General features: G+C 40.9%; 2 protein-coding genes across 6 annotated transcripts in view; both read right to left on the reverse strand.

Moving 5' to 3' along the window:
* The window catches only part of NT5C3A (5'-nucleotidase, cytosolic IIIA), a 53,342-nt gene extending 42,831 nt beyond the window's left edge, over nucleotides 1-10,511 (reverse strand). Inside the window, exon 1 of one of the 4 annotated variants that reach the window (XM_047097387.1) lies at nucleotides 10,338-10,510. In XM_047097387.1, coding sequence (XP_046953343.1) covers nucleotides 10,338-10,475 — 138 coding nt within the window. In that variant the 5' untranslated portion in view covers nucleotides 10,476-10,510. Of the gene's footprint in view, nucleotides 1-10,337 lie in introns of all 4 variants that reach the window. The other 3 variants (XM_047097391.1, XM_047097390.1, XM_047097389.1) reach the window with 3 other exon arrangements.
* Nucleotides 1-19,782, reverse strand: part of LOC124524942 (retinitis pigmentosa 9 protein) — a 192,175-nt gene that overhangs the window by 118,269 nt on the left and 54,124 nt on the right. The gene's annotated exons all lie outside the window — the stretch shown is intronic.

Consider the following 19,782-nt stretch of genomic DNA (forward strand, 5'->3'; position numbering starts at 1 on the left):
TACAAAAGATACTCAGTGGGACAGAAGGGGCTCTGCTATGCTCCACTGGCAGCACATATACTAAACTTGGAACACTAAGGAAATTAGCATGGCCCTGTTACAAGGATGATGGCAAATTCATCAAGTATTCTATCTTCTTTATAGTTGATAACACTGTACTATATAATTGAAGTTTGCTGAGAGTAGAACTCAAATGTTCTTAGATGTTCTCACACACAAACACACACACACACGAAGATAAATAGGTAAGGTGATGGGTGTATTAATTAACTAGATGGGGGAATCCTTTCCACAGTGTATATTATATCCAATCACAATGCACACTTCAAATATTTCATAATTTTGTCAGTCATAACTCCGTAAAGCTGACATTGTTAAAAAGTGGCTTTGTTGTAATAGCCTGTACTCCTAGAGTTTGTCAGAGCCAGGGATAAGTGAATGTTTCCCACAGAGTAGAAGAGAGACCATGCAGGAGGGAACAAGCCAGAAACCTATTTATGTCCAGCCCACAAGAGCCACCTGAGAGGGAGAGACTTCAAAGGCATGAGCCTGTATGGAATGGATCACTTAAAAAAAAAATCAGGTTGAGGTAGAGTGGGGTACCAAAAAAATTAATTGCCCATATTATGGGGCTACAGTGGAAGAAGAAAAAGCCAACTTTATTTAAAGTTTATTTACGTAATCTCTACACCTAATGTGGGGCTGGAACATGACCCCCAAGATCAAGAGTCACACACTCTTCCAACTGAGACAGCCGGGTGCCCCGAGAAAGTCAACTTTAAATATCTTGCAGGCCCAGAAAGCACAAACCTATCGAGTCAAATAAGAACTCACATTTCATTACTTTCTAGTAAAAGACAGCCTTCCTCCTACCCTATTAACCCAAAAGTCTGAAGCAATGGCTAGCAGGGGAAGGAAGAGCATCAGGGAAACAGAGAGGGTGACTTCATCCTCCCATCCAATCTCAGATCACTCGCCACCATTAACTAGGGAGGGGAGGAGCCACCTGCAGTGAGCCATTGCTTTGGGGTAGTGAAGAAGTCTGTGTTAGTCAGGATAGGGTATGGGGCTATAACAACACAAAAATCTCAGTTCCTTACCACACAAAAAAGTTGATTTTTTCATTCACACAAAGTCCAATGTGGGTTCAGAGGGCTCTCCAGGGCAGCTGTCCTCCACATATTGGCTCAGTATTCCAGGCTGCTTTGATATTGTGTTGTCTCCACATCAACATGATGCTTCAGGGTTTACTCTAGTAGTAGGAAAGACTAGGGACAACTGTGTAACTGTTCATAACTATACTGGCCTGGAAGTAGCCATATCATCTCCAGACACAGTCTATTGGCCAGAATAGCAAAGCTTGCCCAAAGGCAAAAAGGGGAGAAGACTAAAAATACTGGTGATACTAGTAATGTCCATTTAGAAGTCTCACCACAGAATTAATATTGAAATCATGACTACTATATGACTAGACATTTGTATTTACAGAAATGGAACTGACTCTGACTTCGGTTCAGGTCATCATCTCACAGTTCACCAGTTCGAGCCCCGCATCGGGCTCTGTGCTGACAACTCAGAGCCTGGAGCCTGCTTTGGATTCTGTGTCTCTGTCTTTCTCTGCCTCTCTTTCTCTCAAAAATAAACATTAAAAAAAAGGTTTGTTTTTTTTTTTAAATAAAAGACTGTCTTTTACCTGAGAGTAAGCAAAAAATCATAGGTTCATCAGCATTTTCACCACTGGCAAGAAAGATTACTATTGAAAGAGGCCACAAGAAAGAAAAATAAAGGCATGTTCTATTTACATCCCTTGCATCATGTATAGTCCACATGCCAATCACATCTTTAGAAGAGATCACAGAAATCAAATTTAACTCCATTTTTCATAATAAAACCTTTAATCTTTGTCTAATTTAAAGATTATAATTCTATTTCCCTCAGTAAATATGTGAGGCTAGAAATGTTTGGTCTCCTTAGCCAGCTCTTTCTGTTTACTAAATAGTCTAATCAAATGAAGCTGTTCTCTTCCAAGAACATAATTTATTTTAGTTTTTAAACTCTACAAGGAAAGGTCTGTTTTCAACTTACTTTAATAGCAAATAGAAGAATAAATCAAAAAGATAGGCCTTAAATTTTAAAGTCAGTTTTCAACAGTGTGGAGGTTCCTCAAAAAACTAATGATAGAATATCCCTACAACCCAGCAACAGCACTACTAGGAATTTATCCAAGGGATACAGGAGTGCTGATGCATAGGGGCACATGTACCACAATGTTTATAGCAGTGCTTTCAACAATAGCCAAATTACGGAAAGAGCCCAAATGTCCATCAACTGATGAATGGATAAAGAAGATGTGGTAGATATATACAATGGAATATTACTCGGCTATGAAAAAGAATGAAATCTTGCTGTTTGGATGGAACTGGAGGGTATTATGCTAAGTGAAATATGTTAGTCAGAGAAAGACAGATATTATATGATTTCACTCATATGTGGAATTTGAGAAACTTAACAGAAGACCATAGGGGAAGGGAAGGAAAAATAAGATAAAAACAGAGAGGGAAGCAAACCATAAGAGACTTTCCAATATGAGAAAAAACTGAGGGTTGTTAGGGGTGGGGGTTTGGGGGGCTGGGGAATATGGATGATGGGCATTGAGGAGAACACTTGTTGGGATGGGCACTGGGTGTTATATGTTAGTGATGAATCATGGGAATCTACTCCTGAAGCCAAGAACACACAGCATGTAGCTAACTTGAGAATAATAATCACTAAAAAGTCAGTTTTCAGTCTTTCAATACTTTGGATTAAAAGATACACAGGGGCACCTGGGTGGCTCAGTTGGTTAGGCATCTGACATCAGTTCAGTCATGATCTCATGGTCCATGAGTTCAAGCCCTGCATCAGGCTCTGTGCTGACAGCTCAGAGCCTGGAGCCTGCTTCAGATTCTGCATCTCCCTCTCTCTCTGCTCCTCCCCCGCTCACCTCTGTCTCTCTCTCTCTCTTAAAATAAAAAACATTAAAAAAATATATGTAACACATGAAAACATACTCAACATCAGTCATCATCAGGGAAATACAAATCCAAACCATAATGAGATACCACCTCACACCTGTCAGAATGGCTAAAATTAACAACTCAGGCAACAACAGATGTTGGCGAGGATACAGAAAAAGAGGAACCCTTCTGCACTGTTGGGAATGCAAACTGGTGCAGCCACTCTGGAAAACAGTAAGGAGGTTCCTCAAAAAATTAAAAATAGAACTACCCTACAAACCAGCAATTGCACCACTAGGTATTTATCCAAAGGATATAGGAGTGAGGATTCGAAGGGGCACATGTACCCCAACGTTTATAGCAACACTACTGACAATAGCCAAAGTATGGAAAGAGCCCAAACATCCACTGAATGATGAATGGATAAAACAGATGTGGTAGATATATATACAATGGAATACTACTCGGCTATGAAAAAGAATGAAATCTTGCCATTTGCAATAAGGTGGATGGAACTAGAGTGTATTATGCTAAGCAAAATAAGTCAGTCAGAGGAAGACAAATATCATATGGTTTCACTCATGTGGAATTTAAGAAACAAAACAGATGAACATATGGGAAGAGAAGCAAAAATAATATAGAAAGAGAGAGGAGACAAACCATAAGAGACTCTTTTTCCTTTTTTAATGTTTATTTTTGAGAGACACAGAGAGACAGAGAGTGAGCAGGGGAGGGGTAGAGAGAGAGGGAGACACAGAATCTGAAGCAGGCTCCAGGCTCTGAGCTGTCAGCACAGAGCCCGATGTGGGGCTCAAACTCAAGAGCTGTGAGATCATGATCTGAGCTGAAGTCTGATGCTTAACCAACTGAGCCACCCAGGCACCCCTAGAGAGACTATTAAATACAGAGAACATACTGAGGGTTGCTGGAGGGATGTTGGGTGGGGGGATGGGCTAAATGGGTGGAGGGGCATTAAGAAGGACACTTGCTGGGAGGAGCACTGGGTGTTATATGTAAGTGATGAATCACTAAATTCTATTTCTGAAAAATTATATATATATATGTGTATATATAAGCATATATATACTTTTCTTATACTGAGATTCTTAAAACTGTAGGGAAGTTCTGTGGTGGATCACTGTAGGACAGGAAAGCTAGCATTCATTCAGAAATAACTAGTAAAAACACTTGCAAGATTTCTCCTAATATAATCCAGAAACGGGGCGCCTGGGTGGCGCAGTCGGTTAAGCGTCCGACTTCAGCCAGGTTCTGATCTCGCGGTCCGTGAGTTCGAGCCCCGCGTCAGGCTCTGGGCTGATGGCTCAGAGCCTGGAGCCTGTTTCCGATTCTGTGTCTCCCTCTCTCTCTGCCCCTCCCCCGTTCATGCTCTGTCTCTCTCTGTCCCCAAAAAAATAAACATTGAAAAAAAAAATTTTAATATAATCCAGAAAGAAGACGAATTCTTATAAAACAGCCTATGTGTATATAAACATATATACATCTGATTAAAATGTTTTTACTTTAAAATAATTGTCATTTGAAAGTGGCTGCATCTTGTAAGGAGTTTCATCGGTGCTGTCCTAATGCCCTGATGGCTAACCGCATACATTTTAAAATTCTCTTTTTTTTAAAAGCCACATTTAGCACTTAAATTTGTACACTGCTGTTTTTTTAATCACTAACACTTAGCTTTATTTAGTTTCAAGCACTGGGTTTTACTTTTATTTATTTTTAAATGTTTACTTATTTTTGAGAGACAGAGAGACACAGAGAGAGAGAGAGACAGAGAGAGAGAGAGAGAGAGAGAGAGAGAGAGAGAGAGAGAGAGAGAGAGATGGTGAGTGGGGGAGGGGCAGACACAGAATCTGAAGCAGGCCCAGTCTCTGAGCTGCCAGCACAGAGCCTGATGTGAGGCTTAAACTAATTAACTGCAAGATCATGACCTGAGCCAAAGTTGGATGCTTAACCAACTGAGCCACCCAGGCACCCCATGGGTTTTACTTTTATAAAGCAAAAATTACAGTTCCTACTATTTCCCTAAAATTTGATTAGATTCCTTAACTTACAATGCTTTGACTTATAATTCTCTGACTTTACTATGGTGAGAGACTGATATGCATTTAGTAGAAACTATACCTTGAATTTTCATCTTTTCCTGGGCTACTAATGGGTGGTACAATACTCTCTCCTGATGTTGGGCAATGGCGGTGGCCACAGCTCCGTCAGCCATGCAGTCACAAGGATAAACAACTGTTACACGGACAACCATTCTGTTTCATACAAGTATTTTGTTTTTCACTTTCAGTAAATTATATTATATATTCAACACTTCACTATAAAAAAGGCTTTGTGTTAGATGATTTTGCCCAGCTGTAAGCCGATGTAAGTGTTCTGAGCATGTTTAAGGTAAGTTAGGCTAAGCTATGACATTTGGTAGCTATATTAAATGCATTACAGACTTATTGTAGTTTCAACTTAACAATGGGTTTATAGGAACATAACTCCATTGTAAATCAAAGAAGACGTGTATTGTTAATGCTTTTATATTTACGCTAAATGAATATGAAAGTAGGTAAGTGCTGTCTGAAAAGAATAAAATATGGAAGCAGTGACGATGAATAAAAATCAGCCAAGTAAAAAACAATAAAGCCATCATGTATCATTCAATTTAAAAAAGTTGTATGGAGGTGCCTGGGTGGCTCAGTCGGTAAGCATCCCACTTCACTGACTTAAGCTCAGGTCATGATCTCACGGTTTGTGAGTTCGGGCCCTGCGTCAGGCTCTGTGCTGACAGCTCAGGGCATGGAGCCTGCTTCGGATGCTGGGTCTCCCTCTTTCTCCCCCTCCCCCGCTCGAGCTCTCTTTCTCTCTCTCTCTCTCTCTCTCTCTCTCTCAAGAATAAATAAATATTAAAAAAAAAAAAAGTTGTGGGGCACCTGGGTGGCTCAGTCAAGTTAAGCACCCAACTTCTGCTCAGGTCATGATCTCATGATTAGTGGGTTTGAGCCCCACATTAGGCTCTGTGTTGACAGCTCGGTGCCTGGAGCTTGCTGTGGATTCTGTGTCTCCCTCTCTCTACCCCTCACCCACTCATGCTCTGTGTGTGTCTCTCTCTCAAAAAAAATAAACATTAAAAAAAATTTTTTTTAAGTTGTATATAAAAAAAACCTGTATGAAAGATATATATGTTTACATTTCCCTCCTTCAGAGTATATCTCTCAAAGCCTAAACATTGTGTTCAAATGGGTTTCTCTGGCTGGTAGGAAACTAGCAATAAATACTTAAGCTTTATTCCAGAATCTTTTTTTTATTAGGAGTAACCAAAAGGGCCGCAAAAAGAACAGGTCCTATCTGAGCAGGAATGTTTGATTAGAATAGTGAGTTAAAACTCAGTAGCAAGTGGTAAGTGATGGTCAATAGCAATGAGGAAGGACTTGAAACCTGCAAGAATTTAAGAGAGGTGGGGGAATTCTTTCCTTAAAACAATTCATCACCAATAGTAGTTTCATTTGTGCAAAATTCTACTGCATATGTATCAACTTCTATACACATGCTTGGCAACTTTAATCTTTTCAGTCCAGTTTATAAAAATTCAAGCCATCCTTACTGAGGATAATTAGAGTAGTTTTTACAATGAAGGCTTAGGAGAGATAAAGATAGAAAATAATACCAGTGGTTAGAAATTATGCCCTAATTGAGTTCATAAGGAAAAAAATGTAGGTTATGAGAGTGGCTGATAGTCTGTGTTTTGGTATAATAATTACATCTACTACTTATTAAGCAGTTACCATGAGTTGGATATTATTAAATTACATTTATCTGTTTTTATAAACACTTCTGACCCCAAATGTGTGGGTTTTCTTCCTCACACCAACAATCTTCCAACTCTTCCAACAATTCAATACAATTCTGACACTATCTAGAGTTAGTGTCTGATCCCGCGAGATAAGGACTTAGTCCACAAGTCTGTCCCCACTTCAGATGCCAGTCACGAGTCCCAGGTTGCCAAACATACTTCCGATGGACTGGGTGTAAATTTGAGGATTTTTATTTATTTATTTATTTTTTTTTTTTTTCAATATATGAAATTTATTGTCAAATAAATTTGACAGTGCTCATCCCAAAAGGTGCCCTCCTCAATACCCATCACCCACCCTCCCCTCCCTCCCACCCTAAATTTGAGGATTTTTAAAACCACCTCCTCAGGTTCCATAATTTGCAAGAATAACTCACAGAACTCAGGAGAGTGCTTAATTACTATTACAGGTTTAATATAAAGAATTTAACTCAGGGGGCGCCTGGGTGGCGCAGTCGGTTAAGCGTCCGACTTCAGCCAGGTCACGATCTCGCGCTCCGCGAGTTCGAGCCCCGCGTCAGGCTCTGGGCTGATGGCTCAGAGCCTGGAGCCTGCTTCCGATTCTGTGTTTCCCTCTCTCTCTGCCCCTCCCCCATTCATGCTCTGTCTCTCTCTGTCCCAAAAATAAATAAACGTTGAAAAAAAAAATTAAAAAAAAAAAAAAAAAGAATTTAACTCAGAACAGCCAAATGAAAGAGAAGCATAGGGCAAAATACGAAACACTTAAAGTTAGAGGTCTCTATAGACATCTGGTATGTAGGTAGGTTTGATTAAATAAATTATTGGCCAGGAACTCCAACCCCTTCTCCTCACAGAAGGGAGAGGGGGTTAAAAGTTCTACTGCTCTAATCATGTCTTGATCTTTCAATCAACCAGCCCACATCGTGAAGCCATCTTGGGGGCCCCCAGCTACCAGTCCACCTCATTAACATAGAAAAGACTGTTAAAGCTTCCCAGAGTACAAGTGTTTTAGGAGCTGTGTGGCAGGAACCTGGGACAAACACCAAATATATATTTCTTATTGTATCACAGATAAAACAAGAAAAATCCGAGAAACTGTTACAGTCAAGATAAGGACACATGATGACAAAATGTATGCGGTGCCCTGGATGGAATTCTAGGACAGAGAAGGACATTAGGTAAAAACACAGGAAATCTGAACAAAGTACGGATATTTAAAGATGTATGAATATTTGTTCATCAATTTCAACAAATGTACGATACTAATGTAAAATGTTAGTAATAGGGGAAACTGGTTGGGACTCTACTTATTTGCTCAATTATTTTGTTAATGTAAAATTGTTCTAAAATAAGTATTTAATAATGAAGTATATTGACTATGAGAAATGGTTTCTCTTCTCTCTTCTCTCTGAACATCCTGAGCATGTCTTCTGACAGGCTTCCTCTGTATATTTATCTCGCTGCCCTAAAGGACCTTTCAGCTGTAGCAGTTTCAGCCCACTAGCCACACCTTTGTGTCTTTTAGTTAAAAATTCTTAAGGCAATGCATAATCTAAGCCCAGTGCCAGAAGTCATTTGCTTACCTACCAGCTAACAGGCCCACCCTGCTTAGCTAGTTACTGCTGGTTCCATTATTTGTGACCAGTTTAAGCTATGTCCACTAGACATTCACAGGTTTGTACAGATTCTCTAGGGTGGGGGTTTGAAAGATGGGGTAGGGGATAGGCAGAACATGACCCCTAAAACACAGCTGTTACAAAGAGATAAAACTAAGATTTGAACCCAAATTTTCAGAATCCCAATCAAATGTTTATTCCCTTTGAAAAAGTAACCTATTAAAATTACAAATTAGAAAAAGAGCTCTTTCAACGTTTTCCTTTTAAAAGCTACTAGCAGGCTGCACATATATCACACTCTGAATTGATATAACATATTATGTATACATACGTATATGTAAAGACTAATTTCTATACTACAAATCATAAGTTGGTCTGCCTGATGGGCTTTTATTATTTTTCACAAAGACAGCAAATAGTTCTTAGGATGGTATCACTGTGGGATTTTATGAAAGCATTGATTTTTAACTCTACTTGGTTTAGAGAAGTGATATAACAGACCAATCCATAGTTTACACACAGTAAGGTATGGCAGTTAGTTCCCCTCCCCTACCACATGGGTTATAAATTTTTGGTTTGGAACAAAAGGAAACTCCCACAGTTCTATAAGCAGGGCAGCAACAATAAAATGAAATTTCTGAAATAAAAATATTTGCTGGGTATAGAGGTGAAGAAAAAAAATAGGGGTTCCTGGGTGGCTCAGTCAGTTAAGCATCCGATTTCAGCTCAGGTCATGATCTTATGGTTGGTGAGTTCGAGCCCTGCATTGGGCTCTGTGCTGACAGCTCAGAGCCTGGAGCTTCAGATTCTGTGTCTACCTCTCTCTGCTCCTCTCCAGCTCACATTCTATGTGTGTGTGTCTCTCTCTCTCAAAAATAAACATTAAAAATAATTTAATTGTAGCAATAAACAAAACTTATCAATATTAGTGGCATATGAGACATGGGAATTGACATATCTTATAATGTTAGTTATGGAAGAATATTTCTGAATTCAATCTGGGGCCAGCAGGACAGTTTCCTTAATCAATTAGAACATGTAACTGACGCTGAAGTATTCCAAGTATATGAACCTAAAATGATCTTACTTAATATGGTGGTAGACTGTCAACTTAACTTTTCATGAATATTTGACCCCAGATGTTCATGTGCATAGCACATTATTGTGAGTAAACATGGGATTATGCACTCCAGTAAGCACGTTAAAACGCAACTCGGTGAGTAACTTGTCTTGGCGAATGGGTTTTAAATAAAAACAACAACTAAAAACATCCCCAATTTTGAAGCAAATATTGTTTATAATGTACCTTAAATAGGTACATTCTTGAAACACTCTTACAATAAAATTGGAAATAAATTTCTAAAAAAATATTATGCAAGAGGTTTGGGGGAAAAAACGAACACAAAGATACTTCCTGGCAGTTTGAGACAAGAAGAAATAACACTCAAATACAAAATAAACTATTCTGAATTCCAACTGGGTTAACTGGCATTGTTCCAACCACTGAGAAGTTACACCTTTTCATAATTTAAGTCATTCTAGCCAGGGTGCAGAAACAACTCTGTCCGAATTGGATTAGTCACAACGGTTTGGCTGCAGGAATTAGGGAACAACCAGTCTAGAACGTTCAGTTTATTTCTTGAGAAACGGGTTTGGCGGCAGGAGGTGGCTTATTTCCGAATCACCTATTTGCTGCCTTTCTGTTTCAAATGGAGACATAGCCAAGGCAAGAGGAGTGACACCACGGAGGGTCCAGACCGGGTCACTGGCCCCCGGGTGGCCGCTCGTGGGGTGAATGGGTCCCCAGCGTGCCCTGTGCATTCCAGAAGCGCCCGCGCGGGAAGGTAAGGCCGGACGGAACACCCTGCGGCCCATCAAGCGCTTGGGCGCACCGAGCCCCGTACTCACCATCTCGATGATCTTGGTCTTCCGCCCTGTCTTCCTCTTCAAGGTGAATATGTACTGGGCCAGTACCACCCCCGCCACCAGGGCGCACACACTGGCGCTCGCCACCGCGCCCATCCTCGCCACGGCCGCCCGGTCCATGAATGGGGGTGTCCTGCTTATCCGGGCCGGAAAAGAAGAGGTCGCTGAGCTGCTGCGGTCCGCAGAGAAGCCCGGACGCCCCGCCCGGCCTCTCTGCAGGAGCCCCGCCCCCGCCCCCTCCTGCCTGAGCTCCGCCCCGCGGAAAGCCCCGCCCCTGTGAGCGGACACAGGGACGGGTAGGCTGGGAGGGGCGTGGCCTGCTTCCCCAGCCGAGGCGCCGGGTCGGTTTTCCTCAGACACTCCGTTTGAGGAAGTATCCTTGAGAAAAAGGAATGGTATTAATTATATCTCTGCTAACGAGGACCAGCAAGTCTTGGTTCACTCCAGGCCCGTCCGGTAGAAATCTGATTCTAACCACTACCCACGCAGAAAAAGTCTTCTGCCTTCCGCCCTCCTCAGCCGTTTAGGACTACAGCCCCCAGAAGGCCTCGGCAGTGGTATGTGCTATGACAAACTGCTGAACATCAAAAGAAACAGTAAAAAGGCCACCTATAGGGGCGCCTGGGTGGCTCAGTCATTTGAGCATCCGACTCTTGATTTTGGCCCAAATTATAATCCCAGGGTTGTGGGATGGAGTCCTGCTTCAGGCTCAGAGCTGAGCCTGGAGCCTGCTTAAGATTCTGTCTCTCCCTCTGCCCTTCCTCCCCTCCCTGCACTCTCTCTCTCAACAACAAATTCAATTTTAAAAATGGGACAAAAGACTGAAAAGATGCTCAGCATCACTAACCACCACGCAAATGCAAATCAAAACTACAATTAGATACCACTTCACACACATTAGGGTAACCATTATTTTTTTCAAAAGACAATTACAAGTGTTGGTGAGAATGTGAAGGAATAGGAACTCTTGTACACCGTTGTTGGAAATGTAAATTGGTGCAGCTACTATGGAAAACCATAGACATTCCTCAAAATTTTAAACTAGGAAAAAAGAATAGAATTACCATATGATCCAGCAATGTGGATATATATCCAAAAGAATTGAAAGCAGGTACTCAAATATCAGCACTCCCATGTTCATTGCAGCACTGTTCAGAATAGCCAAAATGTGGAAACAACTGAAATGTCCATCAACAGATGAATGAATAAAGAAAATGTGGCATATATATTGAATGCTTTGCTATTCAGCCTTTAAAAAGGAAGACATTCTGCAGTATTCAGCAATACTGATGAACCTTGGGCACATATGCTAAGTGAAATAAACCAGTCACAAAAAGACAAATACTTCATTGTTCTACTTATATGAGATAGTCAAACGGTTAGAAAGTAGAATGGTGGTTCTGGGGTTGGGGAAAGCAGAAGACAGGTAGTTGTTCAATTGAGTACTGAGTTTCAGTTTTGCAAGGTGAAAAAGGTTCTAGAGACCTTAGACAAACAAAAATAGTTAACACTACTGTATATTCTAATATGGATAAATCGGTAAATTTTATGTGTTTCATAGCACAATTTTTAAAAAATTTTTTTTTCAACGTTTATTTATTTTTTTTGGGACAGAGAGAGACAGAGCATGAACGGGGGAGGGGCAGAGAGAGAGGGAGACACAGAATCGGAAACAGGCTCCAGGCTCTGAGCCATCAGCCCAGAGCCTGACGCGGGGCTCGAACTCACGGACCACGAGATCGTGACCTGGCTGAAGTCGGATGCTTAACCGACTGCGCCACCCAGGCGCCCCTCATAGCACGATTTTTAAAAATGTGCAATGACAACAGGGTAAAGATGGTTTGAAGTTAGGCAGTGTCCGCCTCTGCTGTCCTTTTCTGCTACATTCCACTCACTGCCTCTTCAGTCATTTCCTCCTTTTTGTAAGCATCAGGACTTATTCTCACCTGCCTGGTCTTTTGCAAGGGACTGATGCAGTTTCCTCTACTGATCTCTATGGGTGACACAGAAGGGATCCAGAGAGGTTCTTTGGAGCTGGTGGTGCTGCCTGGTGAAGCTCTTTTTTTTTGCCTGGGACGTGGAACAAATTGGAGCAGGGGAATAAACAAGAGGGAGCAGTGAAGCTACAGGTTGCTTTTCTCTGTGCCCTCCATTCCTGATCTGGGACCCTGGCAGGAGTTCTTAAAGGTCAATTTGTGGGAAGAGCATTCTTAGAAATGTAAAGGAGGGCCTACCTGATCAGGCATCTGGTAAGAAAGCAAGTCTGGAATTAAATATCAGGTACATGAGTGTGCTTTCTGTGTCTTGTTTTGTGGGAAAGATTAATTCCCTGATGCCATAAAATGATTTGAGGGATATAGAGTGATCAGTTTCTCAGGAAGGATGTTAGCCTTTTTGTTCATTTTAATATAAGCACAATATATGTGAGACCCTGTAACTATATCTGAGAAAAAAATGACACAAATTTTAAAGTATTCCATTGAGGAGTGTATGTGCTGCTTGAGCATCCTTCCCTGTGACCTACACTCAACAAGTCCCCAGCAAATGGTAAAGCAAATTTCATAGGCTGAAAATTTCCTTTTGTGTACAAAGGGAAAATGTTTTGTGTTTGCTTTGTTTGAACCAAATTATCTTTATTAATCCTGTTAAAGACAAGGATATTTAGAAACCTTCAGTAAGTTCTTTCAGATATACTATCAGTTCCATCTTGAAGCCAAAAGGGAAATCTATGTTGTGATTTTTAATTTTTAAATTGTTATTATTTTTAATTAGGTAAGCTCTACAACCAACATGGGGCTTGAACTCATGCCCCCAAGATCAAGAGTCACATGCTCCTCTGACTGAGCCAGCCAGACACCCTATGTTGTGATTTTTAAATCTACCAATTTCTTTTAAGTGTAGTTTTATTTATTTATTTATTTATTTATTTATAACGTTTATTTATTTTTGAGAAACAGAGAGTGAGTGAGCTGGGTAGGGGCAGAGAGAGAGAGGGAGACGGAGAATCCGAAGCAGGTTCCAGGCTCCAAGCAGGTTCCAGGCTCTGAGCTGTCAGCCCAGAGCCTGATTTGGGCCCAAACCCATGAGCCGTGAGATCATGACCTGAGCTGAAGTTGGATGCCCAACTGACTGAGCCATGCAGGTGCCCCTAAATCTACCAATTTCTTTAAAAAGGAAATTAATGGTACGAAATCTTTTAACAAATGAGATTTTGTTATTTCTACAATTACCATTGTAGTCTTTGATTGGGTTAATTAGCTTCTGAATGAAACCAAAAGTAACTTAACTGTACACCAAAAAAGTAATTTGGTAGCCTGATGGAACACAGATAATGATATAAATAGGGTAAATAGGAAGGTTGACTTAAAATTTCATCTCCCTTGCCAACTTTAAGTTCCACTAATTTCTGCCTTGTCTTACTTTTTTCTAATGGCTTCATTATTTATCACTCTTTATATCTACCCTGGCTAATGTCATGGAATACATTTGAACTGGGAGTTTGGTTGCTGCAAGATTCTTGAACATTGGTTGGAATGGGTTTGGTAATTCTATCTCAGTTTTAAATTACACTAAAAGAGCCCAAGTGATTTGAAGTGGGTCCAGGGAAAATATGAGAATATCAACATTGATTCTGCGTTATCAGAGGATTCAGAGTGAGCTAGGAGATATTTCAGGCTGGAAAGTTGGGGAACATTCTGGTCTGGGTGGCAAGGGAATGATGTATATTTGGTGGTCCAATAATAGCACATATTACAATGTTCCTATGCATCTGGAGTACACAAATGAGAATATGGGGACATTAAATACTGGTACTTCTCTTTCAAGTAGTTGATCTTAAAAAGATCAGTAAAGGTGTATTTTTTAAGTTTTTTTTTTTTAAGTGTATTTATTTTGAGAGAGAGAGAGGGAGAGAGAGAATCCCAAGCAGGCTCATCCACTGTCAGCTCAGAGCCCTATGCGGGGCTCGATCCCACAAACTGTGAGATCATGACCTCAGCCAAAATCAAAAGTGGGACACTTGACCAACTGAGCCACCCAGGTGCCCCAATAAAGGTGTATTTTAAGGGTTTATTGCATTTAAGACTCATTGCCAGATCTGAAAGTTTAATCATCTGCTGATCTGCATGGTTATATAACACAATTAGCAATAATAAACAATGCAAATGTTTTTCAGAAACTCTTCCATATATGTTCATATTCATTTCACATTTATTTATCTGCTATGTATTTTTTCTTCAGTTCTACTTCTTAGCATAAAGAGAAGACATTGGTTGGAAGTATCTTGGAAGTAAAAACTTCCTTCCTTCCTTTTTTCTTTCATTTTTTACAGTTTTTTTCTTTTAATTTTCATTTTGAAATAATTTTAGACTCCTATAGAAGTTGCAGACATGGGGCGCCTGGGTGGCGCAGTCGGTTAAGCGTCCGACTTCAGCCAGGTCACGATCTCGCAGTCCAGGAGTTCGAGCCCCGCGTCGGGCTCTGGGCTGATGGCTCGGAGCCTGGAGCCTGTTTCAGATTCTGTGTCTCCCTCTCTCTGCCCCTCCCCCGTTCATGCTCTGTCTCTCTCTGTCTCAAAAATAAATAAACGTTAAAAAAAAATTTTTTTATAAAAAAAAAAAAGAAAATATCCATTTAAAAAAAAAAAAAAAAGAAGTTGCAGACATAGTACATAGAATTCCCTTGTGCCTTTCACACAGGCTTTCCCCAGTGATACCATTTTACAACTATATCTTATAGCCCAATTAAAGTAAGTTGACATTGATATAACTTGGATCTCATCAGTTTTCACGTGCACTTTCTTTTGTTGTTGTTATACAGTTCTAAGAAATTTTGTCAGGTGATAGGATCCAGAAGCAGGATCCATCATCATCCCAAAGAAGTTCCCTTATATGACCACTTTATAGTCACATTCTCACCCAAAACCAACCCCTGGAAACCACTGATATATTTAGTGTAATGTCCTTATTTAGGCTTCATCTAATTTCTGTGTATCAGTGCTTCATTTTTTTTTTTTTTTTTTTTTTGCTGATTTGTATTCCATGATATGGATATACCAGTTTCACCATATACCCGTTACACACTGAAGGGCATTTGGTTTTGTTTTTGTTTTTTTTTTTCTTGAATGTTGCTTTCGAAAAACCATGAAAAGGACATAGCATCAAGAATTAACATTCATTGGGTACGTAATAGTGCCAGGTTGAATAGTTTTATTGAACTCAATCTGCAGCCTTACTTTGTCTCCCCTCCCTGGAGTCTGTGCGGTACGACTGAAAGTTCCAACTTTCTAAATACCAATTTGGTCTTCTAGTGACTAGCCTTCATCCGTACTATCTAGAGGCTCTATCCTGAGCCACTTCATTAGCATACACTTTTTGTGTGGTTCAAAGGGGCTTGTTATGAATAACAAAAACACTCTTCGCTAAGGAAATAACTAGAGTGTTTAGGAGCCAGAAACCAGAGACAAAGACAACATGTATGTTTTTCTTTAAGTACTTTTTTTTTTTAATGTTTTATTTATTTTTGAGACAGAGAGAGACAGAGCATGAACAGGGGAGGGTCAGAGAGAGAGGGAGACACAGAATCCGAAACAGGCTCCAGGCTCTGAGCTGTCAGCACAGAGCCTGACGCGGGGCTCGAACCCACGGACTGTGAGATCATGACCTGAGCCGAAGTCGGACGCTCAACCGACTGAGCCACCCAGGCGCCCCTGTATGTTTTTCTTATACAGGCCATGGATCTGTAACAAAAAAGATTATAAGAATTAAAAGATACTAACATATTACTAGAGTCCATTCAATAATTAATAATTAGTCCAGTCCATTATCCTTTCATTTGAAAATGTCTCCCAGGGCGAGGCTTCTCAGGTTTATAGGCACACATTCTAGATCTTAACTGTTGTAAAACCAGAAATGGCTTCATCCTTTCAGGCAACTAGTACGTGTAATGGAGCTAAGAGACAAGGTTATCTTTTATTCTGATCTACTTTCCAGGTATTAATGTAATATTGGATTTCCGTCACTTACACAACTCATTTACTCATTTATCCTCAGCTACTGTTCCTCCTTCTCTCCATTTATACCCAAACTTTTCCACCTTCTGAAAGTTACGTTGGGTCACTGTGCCAGTCTGTACTGCAGGCAGCAGTTCTGGTTTGGTAGGCACCTCCCCATCAGTCCATCCCCATTCATACCATAGGGTATGAAGACACTTGGAGCCCTCCAGCCAACCTAGTAGTTTACTAGCTTTTGTAAACATCCTTAGCCTGTATGATTGACTAATTAAACCTTTCTTTCTATATCTATAGATCATGCATTCTTTCCTAAAAAAAAGAACAGAGACCTTCTATACATCACCAGACCCTGTTGTACCACTCCCGGGCAACAAGGAACCAGACTCCCTTGCACAACCTCTGAGCACCAAAATAACATCTGTAGCTAGTACCACGAGTCTGCACATAATCAAGAATTGTTACAGACCACTGCACTCCCTTAACTGATTAACCGCTTTAAAAAATCTCTGGGCTGGGCAGAAACCTCAGAGTTGGCATTTGGACAGGTCTGCCTTCTCTCCAGGTGGCCATTCTCTCCTGAATAAAGCTCATATTTCTTTCCAATCAAAACTAGTCTCTTGTGTATTGGCTTTTTGAGTGAAGGGCAGTTGAAATTGGGTTTCAGTAACAGGTAGAGTTACATAGGTACAGAACTGGTGGACTATTTTTACCACCAGGGAATATAGCTGCATTCACTATTAACCTTAATTTTGCCAGACAGAATGAAAGCACAATCCTCCCCTATCAGGCCCTTAAGGAATTCTAACATAATACCTTAAAAAATTTTTTTTAATGTTTTATTTTTGAGAGACAGAATGTGAGCAGGGGAGGGGCAAAGAGAGAGGGAGACACAGAATCTGAAGCAGGCTCCAGGCTCTGAGCTGTCAGCACAGAGCCCAACTTGGGGTTCAAACTTGTAAACCGTGATATCATGACCTAAGCTAAAGTTGAACACTTAACCAACTGAGCCACCCAGGCACCCCAATAATGAAAAAAATATAGTTCTAGTCTTTTGCCTTGGGAAGAATTGCACAGTCCTACTAGCATCCTCCCTCAGATGCTCATAGCCAGATCTACCAGAAAGACAAAGGAATCTATCTAGGAGGGATACTCCCCTTCATTTTGAATGTAAGCACACACTCATGCCTATCTTCCTTCACACCCCCTGATTTAAACAACCAATTTTCAATTGCGAATTCCAATTCTCTATTCACTATTTGTATGTTTAGTAAGTAAGTAAGCTCTACACCCAATGTGGGGCTTGAACTCATGACCTCGAGATCAAGGGTCACATGCTCTACCAACTGAGCCAGGTAGGTGCCCCTCTCTTTGCCCATTTTAGAGATTATGGGCTGTAAAGCATTTTCTTTGGTCTGAAGAAATATGATTCAAAAAAAAATATGATTCAGTGGTCCAAATTTGGTGTAATATCCTCTGTTCAGATTCTATTACTCTGATACATTTGCTTTGAACACTGGTTAAGCAAAGTCCAGCCCCAAAACAGTGTCCATTCTTATCAAGACCCATCTGTAGCCCCAGGGGGCTGGGCATGTCTGACTTGTCAGCCATGCTCAAGGCCTTGCCATTGGGAATCTGCCACATAGCTATCCGCAGTCTCTGACTCTTGGTTGGCAAACAGAACAGTCCTTATTGACATTTCGTACCTCAGAGGGCATGAAGGAATAGGTCTACATTCAGCCCATCTCTGCATTGCTGCAGTCCCCTCAACACCCACTCATTGACTCAGGTGGCCACCACAAGCAAACACACAAGGATATCTACTTGTCAATTTCAATTACTTTCAGAACTTGGAACCCTCTGGTTTCAATGATTTACATTTTTTGCCCTCCTCCGGTGTGCACTACTTTCTTGGTGAGCAGAGGTTTTAGAAGTACTTTCTAGGGGCATGTGGGTGGCTCAGTTGGTTAGGCGTCCTACTTAGGCTCAGGTCATGATCTGTGAATTCGAGCCCTGCGTTGGGCTCTTTGCTGACAGCTCAGAGCCTGGAGCCTGCTTCAGATTCTGTGTCTCCCTTTCTCTCTGCCTCTCCCCTGCTTGTACTCTTTCTTGCTCTCAAAAATAAACATTAAAAAAAAAAAAGTACTTTATGTTGTTCCAGAATAATTATTCTATTTGGGGATGGCTTTGAGCCTATGGACTAAGCTGGGACCAACTAATATTTGAGCTTGGTCCAGCATCAAGGTCCAATCCAGTATTCTCTTTTATTTTCATTTTAGCTATTACAGCTGACAACAACCAAGATGTTGTATATTTCGCATTTTTCTTATTAGTCTTCATTTCCTTATGCATCAAGTGAGCCAACTCCCTGGAAATTGAGTCCATCCCTAAATCCCACTGGTACCTTTTAGTTTAGCAGGACAGCTCTGTTCTGTACCACAGGTGACCATATGGTCAGTCAGGAATCAAAGATAGCTCATCACTGACATTTTGTGCATTCTCTTCCCAAACTGTAGGTTTATCTAAGTGAAGGAAGTTCTAGTGAATCTCACCTTTTTTTTTAACACCAAACGTATATTTTTATTTTTTTTAAGTTCATTTATTTATTTTGAGAGAGAGCGAGAGTGGAGGAGGGCGGAGAGAAAAGGAGAGAAAGTGAATCCCAAGCAGACCCCGTGCCGCCAGTGTGGAGCCTGATGCGGGGCTCAAACCCACAAACTGTGAGATCATGACCTGAGCCACCCAGACATGCCCCCCAAATATATATATTTGAAACAACCAATTCTCTACACCAACTAGGTTCAATTGAATTGGACAATTCAATTCTGACAACACCCAGAGTTAGTGCACTACCCGTAAGACAGCCCATAAGACTGCCCTGACTCAGATGCCAGTTTTGAATGGGGTGGCCAGGCCACAAAACTTCTGCCCAGCCAACTACCAATTTGGTAGTTCCTACCACCACCTCCTCAGGTTTGCAAATTCACTAGAACTCACAGATCTCAGTAAAGCACTTTACTCATATTTACCAGTTTATTATAAAGGACACAGCCAAATGGAAGACAGAGCTAAGAAAAGGTATGGGGTTTGGGGATGGCACAGAATGCCCATGCCCTCTCTTGATGCATCACCTTCCTGCCATATCAGTATATATACAAATAGTCAATTTTTCTTCATATCATTTCTCTTGCCTACTATGAACAGAGTCGAATTTAATGGAAAAAGGATACACCAACCCCAAAGCTCTCTCAATCTCCTGGTTCAAGTTTATTTTTTGTTTTTGTTTTCCCACTCAATCTTCAGCAACCTTCCCCCTCCCCCCTGCCAGGAGGTGGAAAGGGAAATTTAAAGCTCTAATCTTGTTTGGTCTTTTTGGTGACCAGCTTTCACCCTATAGTTATCTAGGGACCTTACTCTTCT

The sequence above is a fragment of the Lynx rufus genome, unplaced genomic scaffold, assembly GCF_022079265.1.
Source record: "Lynx rufus isolate CCGP_SWC_20201006 ecotype Redwood Valley unplaced genomic scaffold, mLynRuf1.p SCAF_4, whole genome shotgun sequence".
NCBI classification, from domain to species: Eukaryota; Metazoa; Chordata; class Mammalia; order Carnivora; family Felidae; genus Lynx; species Lynx rufus.